The sequence below is a fragment of the Pseudophryne corroboree genome, chromosome 5 (genome assembly GCF_028390025.1).
Source record: "Pseudophryne corroboree isolate aPseCor3 chromosome 5, aPseCor3.hap2, whole genome shotgun sequence".
Lineage (NCBI taxonomy): Eukaryota > Metazoa > Chordata > Amphibia > Anura > Myobatrachidae > Pseudophryne > Pseudophryne corroboree.
In genome coordinates this window covers 268558778-268572748 of record NC_086448.1, presented here as the reverse complement: position 1 = coordinate 268572748, position 13971 = coordinate 268558778, and the positions used below count along the sequence as shown (strand labels likewise).

At 45.8% G+C, this 13971-nt stretch overlaps 1 protein-coding gene across 2 annotated transcripts in view; it reads left to right on the top strand.

Moving 5' to 3' along the window:
- Positions 1-13971, top strand: part of ANO10 (anoctamin 10) — a 565272-nt gene that overhangs the window by 163324 nt on the left and 387977 nt on the right. For both annotated transcript variants that reach the window (XM_063922319.1, XM_063922318.1), the window contains exons 10-11: positions 3635-3826; positions 10075-10203. In XM_063922319.1, the coding sequence (XP_063778389.1) occupies positions 3635-3826; positions 10075-10203 (321 nt within the window). The remainder of the gene's footprint in view (positions 1-3634; positions 3827-10074; positions 10204-13971) is intronic.

Genomic DNA, 13971 nt, shown 5'->3' with positions numbered 1-13971 from the left:
ATTGCATATGAGTCTCTTTAATGACACTGAATCAGTGTGTTTTATGTTTAGAGTAAGATGTGTAGGTGTGAAGCCTGTGAATTCATGTAGACTGCACGGGTTGATTTGTTAATGAAGTGCAGGTGTTTGATTTAGTATAAAGTAAGGAGATGACAGACCTTAGCCACACCCCCTGACGAAGTCCATTGACGAAACGCGTTGGGCGTGGCCTGTGGAGCGAAGGACAGATGGTCTGAACTTTATCCTGGTCCCGGTGGTAGAGCAGACGATATCCGTGATCCCTACGGTAGAAGGAGATTCATCGACGGGAGAGAGCGGGTCCGATGCTGGATAGACCGGAGGACTGAGTGTACCGTTTTAAACCTTGATGTATGTGAGCATATGTTCGAAATAAATGAAATTGTGAACTTGTTGAATTATACCTGCGCCCTCCATTCTTCTTATATATATATATATATATATATATATATATATATATATAATTAGAGTTATGTTAGGGGTTTTGGGGTTTTTTAATTACTCACAAAGGGGTATATGCAATTACCGGCGAATCGCGGCAATTTTTCGCCCGTTTTTTAATTCGACACAATTCGACCGTCGAATTCCGGCAAGTGGGTGCCGGAATTCAACATATTCAATAAAAAACGGATTCGACAGTCCCGCTGTCGAAAAACGGCCGATTTAACGGATTTTGATCCGATTTTTAAAAAAACGGGAAAAAACGGTAAAAAACCCGAAAAAAAGTTGCGTGGGGTCCCCCCTCCAAAGCATAACCAGCCTCGGGCTCTTCGAGCCGGTCCTGGTTCTAAAAATCCGGGGGGAAAACTGACAGGGGATCCCCCCGTATTTTTAAAACCAGCACCGGGCTCTGCGCCTGGTGCTGGTGCAAAAAATACGGGGGACAAAAAGTGTAGGGGTCCCCCGTATTTTTTACACCAGCATCGGGCTCCACTAGCTGGACAGATAATGCCACAGCCGTGGGTCACTTTTATACAGCGCCCTGCGGCCGTGGCATTAAATATCCAACTAGTCACCCCTGGCCGGGGTACCCTGGGGGAGTGGGGACCCCTTCAATCAAGTGGTCCCCCCCCCCAGCCACCCAAGGGCCAGGGGTGAAGCCCGAGGCTGTCCCCCCCATCCAAGGGCTGCGGATGGGGGGCTGATAGCCTTGAGAAAATTGAAAGAATATTGTTTTTTCCAGTAGTACTACAAGTCCCAGGAAGCCTCCCCCGCAAGCTGGTACTTGGAGAACCACAAGTACCTGCATGCGGGAGAAAAACGGGCCCGCTGGTACCTGTAGTTCTACTGGGAAAAAAATACCCAAATAAAAACAGGAGACACACACCGTGAAAGTAAAACTTTATTTCATACATGCCGACACATACATACTTACCTATGTTGACCCACCGACTGCCACGCCCCCCTCGTCACTGAAGAATCCGGGGTACCTGTGAAAAAAATTATACTCACCTGATCCAGTGTCCAGATTATAATCCACGTACTTGGCAAAAAGAAAAAACGAACACCCGAACCAGCCGGACTGAAAGGGGTCCCATGTTTACACATGGGACCCCTTTCCCCGAATGCAGAGACCCCCCCGTGACTGCTGTCACAGAAAGGTCTCTTCAGCCAATCAGCGAGCGCAACGTCCTGGCACTCTGCTGATTGGCTATGCGCGTCTGAGCTGTCAGACAGCGCATCGCAAAGCCTCTCCATTATATTCAATGGTGGGAACTTTGCGGTCAGCGGTGAGGTCACCCGCGGTCAGCGGCTGACCGCGGGTAACCCCACCGCTGACCGCAAAGTTCCCACCATTGAAACTAATGGAGGGAGCTGTGCGATGCGCTGTCTGCCAGCAGACGCGCATACAGCCAATCAGGAGAGTGCCACGAAGTAGCGCTTCCTGATTGGCTTAAGAGACCTTTCTGTGACAGCAGTCACGGGGGGGTCTCTGCATTCGGGGAAAGGGGTCCCATGTGTAAACATGGGACCCCTTTCAGTCCGTTTGGTCCGGGTGTTCGTTTTGTTGTTTTGCCAAGTACGTGGATTATTTTAAAAGATCTGGACACTGGATTGAGGTGAGTATAATTTTATTCACAGGTACACCGTGGATTCTACTTGGACAAATGGACAGAGGTCGGCGTGTGAATATAGGTAAGTATATGTGTGACGGCAGGTGTGAAATAAAGTTTTACTATCACGGTGTGCGTGTCCTGTTTTTATTTGGGTATTTTTTTTCCAGTAGAACTACAGGTACCAGCGGGCCCGTTTTTCTCCCGCATGCTGGTACTTGTGGTTTTCCAAGTACCAGCTTGCGGGGGAGGCTTGCTGGGACTTGTAGTACTACTGGAAAAAACAATATTCTTTACATTTTCTCAAGGCTATCAGCCCCCCATCCGCAGCCCTTGGATGGGGGGGACAGCCTCGGGCTTCACCCCTGGCCCTTGGGTGGCTGGGGGGGGACCCCTTGATTGAAGGGGTCCCCACTCCCCCAGGGTACCCCGGCCAGGGGTGACTAGTTGGGTATTTAATGCCACGGCTGCAGGGCGCTGTATAAAAGTGACCCCCGGCTGTGGCATTATCTGTCCAGCTAGTGGAGCCCGATGCTGGTGTACAAAATACGGGGGACCCCTACACTTTTTGTCCCCCGTATTTTTTGCACCAGCACCAGGCGCAGAGTCCGGTGCTGGTTTTAAAAATACGGGGGGATCCCCTGTCAGTTTTTCCCCCGGATTTTTAGAACCAGGACCGGCTCGAAGAGCCCGAGGCTGGTTATGCTTAGGAGGGGGGACCCCACGCAATTTTTTTTCTGTTTTTTAACAATCCATTTAAAAAATAAAATTAAAATAATAATATTTTTAAAAATATATAAATAATACTTGTGCCTCCAAAATAGACAAACCAAGTACCTAATCCCTTCTAATATAAATAGATATGCTATTACCAATAAAAAAAAACACAAAAAAAACATGTTTTTAAAATTTTTTATTAGATTCCGCCAGCAAAGTGTGGCGGATTGAAAATGACGAATTTACTGTCTAAAAGCACTGTTGTCGAATTTCCAAACTTCAATTGAATATACTTTTGTCGAATTGCCGCATTTGTACCATTGCAGAAATGTCGAATTTGACAAATGTCGAATTTCAAAAAGTCGAATTTGGAAAGTCCGTTTTTTTGACGAAAAGTACTGAATTGCATTGTCGAACTTTTTTTTTTTGGCGAAAATGTCCAGTTTTTCGACATTTTCGGGAATTCGACCGCAATTGCATATACCCCAAATCCTCTTTCTCAATGCAATTTCATTTAATGCAACTCCAGTGATAATAAACAACTGAGATATGTAGATAGACATGACAAAAAAGGACAGTGTAAAACTTGAAAGGAAGCTCCTTCAATATTCTCAAGCAGAATAATTTACTTGGTTTCTCTTACAGTTATAATGTTGTATACATATTATCAGAATAAATATATATATAATGACAGGTTGCTAAACTATAGCAGGATACAGATTATTTTGTTAAAACAAGTATAAGTTTTCATTTTTAAATTGTTTATTATGTTTTATGTTTTAGTAATTTCTAAGATTCTTGTACTATATCTTATTTAGATTTTTGTGTCCTGATTTTTTTTCTAGGGAACATTTGATGATTATTTGGAGTTATTCTTGCTGTTTGGCTATGTCAGTCTGTTCTCGTGTGTATATCCACTTGCAGCCATTTTTGCTGTCCTTAACAATGTGACTGAACTATACTCGGATGCATTAAAAATGTGCTGCGTTTTCAAGCGTCCATTTTCTGAACCTTCTGCCAGCATTGGAGTATGGATGGTAAATAAACACCATTAAACATTTTTATATATTTGACTATTTAATATGACCTGTAAATGACTGAATTTAATAATATATTTGAAGTCATTTAGATGATAATATTTAACTGTCTATAGAGCACAGTGGTGCAGATGTATTAAGCCTGGAGAAGGCATAAAGAAGAGATAAAGCAGTGATAAGTGCATGGTGATAACGCACCAACCAATCAGGTACAATATGTAAATTAACAGTTTTGAGCTAATTGACTGGTGCATTATCACCTTGCACTTATCACCGTTTTATCACTTCTTTATGCCTTCTCCAGGCTTAATACATCTGCACCACTGTTAGTCCACGCCCAAGCAGTAGACAAATACCTAACGCCTAAGAAATCAAACTCATTGGCTTGTAGTCTCCTTGGTAATGTAAATGTTTTGTACAGATTATTGATATAACCTATTGGTAGAACCTGGATGGTTTCAATAGGGTTCCAGCAGAATGTTAAACAGAGTTAAGTCCACAAAGAAGGTCCTTAAAAGAGTGCAAGAGTGTTGTACCAATAGACTAGAACTTCATAGGTAATTTCCTTAAGGATATACTAATCCGTGTGTTTTTAGTCCAGTCCTAAAATAGGAATGCTTGGATAATAATTTAATCTTGTCCATAACTGAACCCCAGGCTAATATGTAAGCAGTGGGGGACAAGGCTAAAAAAGGCACCACATATTAATATAGTTTAGGATATTGTTTATGTTTCAAACGCTAAAATAATGTGCATTTTATAGATAACCACCTCATTTTCTCTAGAATATCTTTAGAATGTTTATTGTTGGGTGTGAGATTCTTACAGAGGCGTTACTAGAGTTCTTGGAGCCCAGGGCAAGATTAAAAATGCCCACACACACACACACACACACCTGGGGAATAAAAATTGTTTCGCAATGCGAACAGTAAAAAATACATCCTCTCCCCTGAATAACGCTTTTCGGTGAGGGTGTGTGGCCCCACTAAAAGGGCGTGGTTTCACTAAATGGGCATGGTCTTGCAGGGGAAGACTACATTACACCCCAGTTTTTGACCCTGCAACGACAGACCTTGGCCACCACAGGAAGAGAAAAAAATTCCACCATCTTAAGCCCCACACAATAATGCCTCTTGAACCATATTATGCCATATACCGCAATGCCCTTGATACATTATGCTCTACAGAAAAGCTTCTAATTACTTTTGACTTTTGAATGACCTGCTTGTTGCCAGGGGTTTCATGTGCTGGGTGTCATGCTTTGTTGCCAGGGGTTTCACTAACTGGGTGTCATGCTCGTTGCCAGGGGTTTCACGCGCTGGGTGTCATACTCGTTGCCAGGGGTTTCACACGCTGGGTGTCATGTTCGTTGCCAGGGGTTTCAATTTCTGGGATCCATGCTCGTTGTCATGGGGGTGCTTAAAGAACACCCTTGGGTGTCATGCTCGTTGCCAGGGGTTTCACGCGCTGGGTCTCATGCTCGTTGCTAGGGGTTTCATGCTCTGGGATCCATGCTGTTGCCAAGGGGGTGCTTAAAGAACATCCCCCCACCCCACAGTGTGAGAGTGAGTGCGTGTGTGAGTGTTTGGTTTCATCCCCCCTTACTTTCAGCCAGGAGCATGGGACTGTCTGTGAGGACTATGGGGAGCTCAGGGAGCGTAACGCTGGAGTCGTGGTCACGCTCCCTCACAGCAGCACCGCATTGGCCCCGCACCAGTACGCGGTATCTCCCGCTACAGGGGAGGAGGGGGTGACGTAAGTTTATCCCTGGGGCTGCTGTCCGTGTGCGAAGGGCTGTGCAAGGTGTCCGGGGGCGGGGACACCGGCGGCTCAGCCCCGCACTGGCTGATTCCCTCAGGCGGACAGTGAGAGAGCACTGTGGGAGGGAGACTGGGAGCTGCTGCAGGAACGCCGCCGAGCACCATGAACCTAGCTCGGCGGCAAATTGGAAATAGGAGGATGGGCGGCGGCAGCAGCGCAATGACAGAGGTGGGCAGGTGGGGGAGCAGACACGGTGCCCTGGCCAGCGGCGCCCCCCTCTGCCGGGCCTGCCACGGCGTCCAGGGCACGCACCCTGCTCACATCCCCCTAGTTACGCATCTGGGTTCTTACTTTCATGTATATTCATTTTAGGTGTTCTTTTGAGAGCTGTCGATTTATTTAGTAGACAGCGGGCCAGGAATACAAATAATTCTTACTGTAGACTGTATAATGGCTAACTGGTTCTCATGTATTGGGGACTGAGCGCTTCACTACTAAGGATGCAGGGAATTGGCATCTAGACCCTGTAGTAGGTACCAGTGGCGTAACTAGAAATTTTTCTCCCCCAAGCCAAAAAATCCTTCGGCGCCCCCACCCCCCATACCCCCCATAATTGTCACTAGTAAAGGGACAAATATGCGCCGCCAAAAAGGGTGTGTGGCTTCATTGAAATGGGCTTCGCGTAAAGGGGCGTGGCATTGCAGGAAAAGACTACCTTATACCCCAGTTTTGCAACCTGCACGCCCAGACGTTAGCCACCACAGGAAAGAAAAACAATCCTGATTCATGCCCCTTACATTATTTGTCATTTTTCCTCCTTATAGTAATGCCCAGTATACATTATTCCACATACTGCAATGGCCTTAGCCATTATGCCACACACAATAATGCACATGACACAATATGCACACACTGTAATGCCCCCGACACATTATGCCACACACCGTAATGCCTGTGACACATTATGACAGGAATCGCAATGCCCGTTATACATTATGCTACACACTGCAATGCCCCTGATACATTATAGCACATACAATGTCTGTGACACAGTATGACACACACCACAATGATCCTGAGACATTATACCACATACCACAATGCCCGTGATATAGTATACAACACACCGTAATGCCTGACACATTATGACACACACCGCAATGTCCGTGATACATTATGCCACACACCGTAATGCCCATTACACATTAAGTTATACAGTAAGGCTTCTAATTACTTTTAAATTACCTGCTCGTTGCCAGGGGTTTCATGCTCTTGGTTCCATGCACGGTGCCAGGGGTTTTCATGCTCAGGGTGTCATGCTCGTTGCCAGAGGTTTCATGCACTGGGTGTCATGCTCGTTGCCAGCGGTTTCATACTCTTGGTTCCATGCACGGTGCCAGGGGTTTTCATGCTCAGGGTGTCATGCTCGTTGCCAGGGGTTTCATGCACTGGGTGTCATGCTCGTTGCCAGGGGTTTCATGCACTGGGTGTCATGCTTGTTGCCAGGGGTTTCATGCACTGGTGTCATGCTCGTTGCTAGGGGGTAGTGCTTGTTGCTAGGGCCATGCTCCCAGTGCCACATATGCCCCCAGTGCCAGATATTCCCCCACAGTGCCAGGTATATGCCCCCAGTGCCAGATATTCCCCCACAGTGCCAGGTACATGCCCCCAGTGCCACATATGCCCCCTCAGTGCCTGCTCCCCCCAGTGCCAAATATTCCCCCACAGTGCCACATATGCCCCCTCAGTGCCTGCTCCCCCACAGTGCCAGGTATATGCCCCCAGTGCCAGATATTCCCCCACAGTGCCACATATGCCCCCTCAGTGCCTGCTCCCCCCAGTGCCAAATATTCCCCCACAGTGCCAGGTATATGCCCCCAGTGCCAGATCTTCCCCCACAGTGCCAGGTATATGCCCCCAGTGCCAGGTATATGCCCCCAGTGCCAGATATTCCCCCACAGTGCCACATATGCCCCCTCAGTGCCTGCTCCCCCCAGTGCCAAATATTCCCCCACAGTGCCACATATGCCCCCTCAGTGCCTGCTCCCCCGAGTGCCAGATATTCCCTCACAGTGCCAGGTATATGCCCCCAGTGCCAGATATTCCCCCACAGTGCCACATATGCCCCCTCAGTGCCTGCTCCCCCCAGTGCCAAATATTCCCCAACAGTGCCAGGTATATGCCCCCAGTGCCAGATCTTCCCCCACAGTGCCAGGTATATGCCCCCAGTGCCAGGTATATGCCCCCAGTGCCAGATATTCCCCCACAGTGCCACATATGCCCCCTCAGTGCCTGCTCCCCCCAGTGCCAAATATTCCCCAACAGTGCCAGGTATATGCCCCCAGTGCCAGATCTTCCCCCACAGTGCCAAGTATATGCCCCCAGTGCCAGGTATATGCCCTCAGTGCCAGATATTCCCCCACAGTGCCACATATGCCCCCTCAGTGCCTGCTCCCCCCAGTGCCAAATATTCCCCCCACAGTGCCAGGTATATGCCCCCAGTGCCAGGTATATGCCCCAAGTGCCAGGTATATGCCCCCAGTGCCAGATCTTCCCCCACAGTGCCAGGTATATGCCCCCAGTGCCAGAGCTTCCCCCACAGTGCCAGGTATATGCCCCCAGTGCCAGATCTTCCCCCACAGTGCCTGCTCCCACCCCCCGCTCCTTTGTGTTGGAGGGACACGGAGCGCATAGCGCGCCTCTCCTGTGCCCCCCCTGGCTCTCCTGCCGGTCTAATAAAGGAAGTGCCGGTTCGTGAGCCAATCAGAGCTCACGAACGGCACTTCCTTTATTAGACAGGCCGGGGGAGAGCCAGGGAGGGACACAGGAGAGGCGCGCGATGTGCGCTCCGTGTCCCCCCTCACAGCAGCGGAAGGAAGGAGAACGCAGATTGACATGCGGACGCTCGTCCGCATGTCAATCTGTGCAAAGTCAGTGGCGCCCCCGCAGCCCCTCGCCCCCAAGCCACCGTGAGGACTGCGGGGGCAGTAGTTGCGCCACTGGTAGGTACCCAATACCCTGTTCATTGAAATAAATGTTGTAGGTGAGGTGGGGGAGGTGGGGGGGGGGTCTGCACTTGTACTGCTGTTACATAAACGAGGAACTGAAACTAATGTATTATCTTAAAAAATATGTAAAGAGTTGCAATGCTCCACAGTATGTGTCAATAACAATATTAATAAAATAGTACGTTTTTCACAAGGTGAACAGAACATATACAGGTTGAGTATCCCTTATCCAAAATGCTTGGGACCAGAAGTATTTTGTATATCGGATTTTTCCTTATTGTGGAATAATTGCATACCATAATGAGATATCATGGTGATGGGAACCAAGTCTAAGCACAGAATGCATTTATGTTTCATATACACCTTATACATACAGCCTGAAGGTCATTTTAGCCAAAATGTTTAATAACTTAGTGCATTGAACAAAGTTTGTGTCCATACACACAATTCATTTATGTTTAATATACACCTTATACACACAGCCTGAAGGTCATTTAATACAATATTTTGAATAATTTTGTGTATTAAACAAAGTTTGTGTACATTGAGCAATCGGAAAACAAAGGTTTCACTATCTCAGTCTCACTCAAAAAATTCCATATTTCGGAATATTTGGATACGGGATACTCAACCTGTATAAGTGCATTTACTTAAAGCATGTATGTAGAAAAGAAAATAATCAAATTGAAAACATTTTTTGTCCCATTTGGTTAGAGCTACAGTAGGTTTAGTCTCTCATACAAAAAGTCCCGTAGTCAATATCAGAATTGTATGCAATTCCGAGATAGTTCCTGGTGGTAAAAAAGTCAGTGGAAAGTCTGTATAGGCATTGTATTCTGGAGGGATAGCGTCCCGTGCCCCCCAGGGCCACAAACTTATCCTCCTGTCTATCCCACGCTCACCTCAGGGTGAGTGGGTTATAGGTGGAAAGGATGATCCTGTATTCGTGCCCTCTATCCTGCTGTCCCCGCTGGCACCTGTAGACATCGGTGTGTGTGTGTGTGGAATTACACACCTTGCTGGCGACTGCAGACTTCCAGGATCCAGCGTTATCGCAAGATTATGTGGTTCCCAGGGCTCTGCTAGACAGTGTCCCGGCCACTCAACTCTTCCTGCTGGAGAGGAGACTTGATGATCAGAGTTGTTGGGGTGAAGGAATTTAGTGTATAGATAATGATGATGTTTCTGTAATGCTCCAATGCGTATCGGCCTCTCGGCCTTAGTCAGGGAGTATGTATGCGCCATCTTTGTTGTGGCGCATACATATCCTGCCTCTTCCTCCCGTAAAATGTATAATGGAAAAGCCTCACCTTATACAATTTACCTGATTAATCTAAGATAGTATAAAATCATGTATAATGCAAATAGTGCATTGCAAAACCTTGAACATTGGTCCGATTAGTAGGCAATACTATACTTCCAGTCACAGAAGGGTTTACATTGGCTTAAGTAATTTGTGCCATATTTCTTATCTTTTAGTTGGCATTTGAAACCATGGGAATTATAGCAGTAGTCACCAACTGTGCTCTACTCGGGATGTCTCCACAAGTCAAGTCTATGTTCCAAGATTCAAATTTAGACCTGTTCTTGATGGTGGCAGCAATAGAGGTACAGTACCCCATATTCCTTTTATCCTTTAACTTTGTTTCATTGGTTCTGATTGTATTGCTGTTCCATGATAATATATTGCTAACCCTATGGAAGAGTTATGCTCCCTTCATTAATGATCAGTGGCAAGGCAGGTGCATCATCATCTTATATGGAGAGTGCTGCATCTTTGTAATGATCCTTAGAGGGAACTGAACGGAACATTCTGCCCAGATGATGTGTAAGTGCCAGCAATTCTCTGTAAGTGGTTTGCTGTCTGCCTGAGCCGTTTTGGAATGTGCATAGGAACATGGATATATATATATATATATATATATATATATATATATATTTTTTTTTTTTTTACAAATGTCAATATGAAACTGTCATGGCCACTTAAACACAATCTCGATGTGTAATAAAGGCAATGAAAACTGTAGGAGCTAGCATAGAAGTGCATAGAAATGATGTGGGCTGTTAATCAAAGTGACCTTTTTCAAAGAGCAAAATGTTTTTCTGAAAATACAAAGCAAATTGATATATCTGATTTACTTCAACAATGATGTAATATTGTATGGAGTGGATTTTGTACGGTTTTGTGGCTATCAGGATAAAATAAAAAAGGGGCAGACTAGATGGGCCAAGTGGTTCTTATCTGCCGTCAAATTCTATGTTTCTATGTTAAGATGCTATTGAATGCAAGCTTTGCATGACAAGTAGTTGTCTAATGATGCCTGTTATTCTTAAAATGTTAAATTATTATTTTTTCACTATGTTATCAGACTTTGCCATCTATGACTAACCATTCACATAACACAATAGTTTGTTGTACATTTTAATAGTATTTTTAGATAATGCGCATTTCGGCAACAAAGAGTGTTTTTATGCTGCAGAATACATCTCTTGACTTTGTTCTCTGCCTCCTCGCTGACAGGTGTGGGGAAAAAGAAGTAGACCATTGTTAGTAGCATGAGCTGTTTGCAAGCATCTCATTATAATGTGCTATACTGTGAAAGCACATTATAAAATTTCTCATTATATAATGCGGTGTGATAAAGTAGCACATTATAATCAGTAAGGAGTTTCAGGAGAACTTAGGGAAGTAGTGGCTTGAGAACTCAGTCAGACTGGAAACATAACAACAAACAGCTAGGACTTGATGCAGTGCAGAGTTCACTCTGGAATGGGGTTATTAGTATGACTTGTCTCTTATAGTGTAGGGATAAAGTTGGGAAAATAAAAAAACTTGGAGGGCCGCTTTCATACAGTAGGTAAACATGTGGTGTCAAACCACTTATGACTTTGTAGCCTTTAGTACAGATGTATCCTCATACACTTACCTCAGTTGGGTCAAACAGTCTTTCTTAGTTTACCAAGGAGGGGTCATTCAATTAGGGATGAATTGCTGTTGCCATGGCATTTAAACATTGGCAGCGGCAGCCAGACTCACACCCTTCGCACAGTGCGATTCACACTCCTATTCGCTCAAAAGTGCTCGCTACCCTATGGGGTAGTGAACACCTTTGAGCAAGATCCCACTGCCTTAAAGCATGGTGGGTGTTGTGCAAATTCGGCTGTGCGATTTCGTGTGCCCACCAAGTCACATGCGAATCAGCTTGCATCAAGCATTTTTTTCATGTGTCTTCTGCTCACATTTGCAATTCAATGCGACAAAACTACTTCACAACACTAAACTGATTAATTTGATATGTGACATTTGTACATCTGTGCGTGAATGAGACTGCATCTGTATGTGAAGTGCTACGATGCAGCATCCATGGCTTTTTCTGATGCCAAGTTCTCGCGTGCTTCAGCTGCAACTTTGTACATATTTAAAACTAATTCCTGTGCAGTTTAAGTTGCAGCCCAGTGTCTCTGGTGCAGACTGAGTGCTGTTTCACTGCGCCTGTAGTGTAAATAAGACGCAAATTTAAATTCAATACTTTTTATTGTTTTTCTGTATTCCAAGAAAACATAAACAAAAACTAAACCAGAACAAATCCTATCCTAGGGAATGCGCAGATTCCCATCCTTTGTAACATACATTTCTATCAGAAAGAGGTGCAGGCTTAAATTCCGAGACAGAAATTACGAATTAGGACTGAATTCGCAGGTTAACATGGAGCGCACAAATATATTATACCATATACATATTCGTTTGTGACAACAAATCAAAATCATATAACAATCACATAGCAACATCACGGGCAAAGGAGCGGCCGGCCGCAGGCGCCAAGGAGCAACACACAGAAAGGATAGGCAACTCACACGATTCACATCCATGTTCACAGACCCACTCTAGCCCTCAATTACATATCCAGTCCCCCAGATATCTAGATACGGAGCTCGCAATGGTGAGCGCTCAGACATTCCGGTTCAGGGAGTATGGAGATTCAAGCCATCTACCCCACAGGTCTTGAAACTTTTTCCTCGCTTTTCTAGCTAAGTATACATATTTCTCGTGTGAGGCCGTATCGTTTACAAGTGAGACCCAGGACCGCAATGTGGGCGTATCTTTGGCTAGCCAAAGCCTGGCTATACACACCTTGGCCAGGCCACATAGATTAATTACATATCTTCTGGCAGGGGGGTCCAGGGCATCCTCCTCCACAGCTGATAACACACATGTCGTCGGGGAGCATATTGACGAGGGAATTCCAGTCGACACCAGGGCGTTAATTACCCCTGACCAGAATACAGCAATATTGGGGCAAAGCCGGATAATGTGCCAGAAATCTGCGTTCAGACTACCACATTTAGGACATCTGGTGGAATGAGTACCCCCTATACGGTTCAATCGCACTGGTGTCATATATATTCTGTGTAATATAAACAGTTGAATTTGTTGGTATCTAGTGGTGGTAGTAGAGAATCGTGGAGAACATAAAGCACCCTCCCATACCTCATCAGAAATGGCACCCAGGTCAGATTCCCACTTATTGCAAAGAAGGGATAACGGGTCAGAGTAGTGAGAACGAAGCACGCCTGTATAAATGTTGGACACCAGATGTCCGTTCCCCAGGGATTGCAGGAGAGATTTGACCGGGGAGTCAGTAATCATCGGAGTAACGGGAAATTGTGCGTTAATCGCATGTCTCAATTGCAGGTAGCGGTAGAAATGAGAGGAGGGTACACTGTAATCCTGTTGGAGTTGCAGGAAGGATTTCAGTATACCATCGTTATACAAGTGTCCCAGGGATGTCACCCCCCCACCTCCCCCACACCTCCCCAGTCTGCAGCGAGGCCAATTCTGGAAAGCCAAAAGCATTGTCCAGAGGAGTATCTGGGTCAATACCTTGGCCCAATAGGATAACATGTACCTGTTTCCATACAAGAATGGCCTGTTTTATTATAGGGATCTTGGACACTTTTGGGTTCCCACAGAGCAGCATCTGCAATGGAGAGCCGTCAGGATACACCCGCAAAAGCATTTGTGTCACCCACTCCCATATATGCGCCAACTGCGCAGCGTAGTAGTAAAATCGAGAGATAGGGAGAGCCAAGCCTCCCAACACACTCGGTCTGTACAAGATGTCAAGTCTCTCCTGCTGGCCCAAATCAAGGAAGACAGCAGACTATCAATCTGTCTGAATATTTTTAAGGCAATGTATATAGGGGACTGCTGGAGGACGTAAAGGAGTTTAGGCAAATACACCATTTTCACCAAATTGACCCTACCAGTAACAGTCAGGGGCAGAGTTCCCCAAACCTTGACCTTCGAGCGCAGATACACCATCTGTGGCACAATATTAAGGGAAACGTAGGTACTAGGGTCATTTGATACCCATA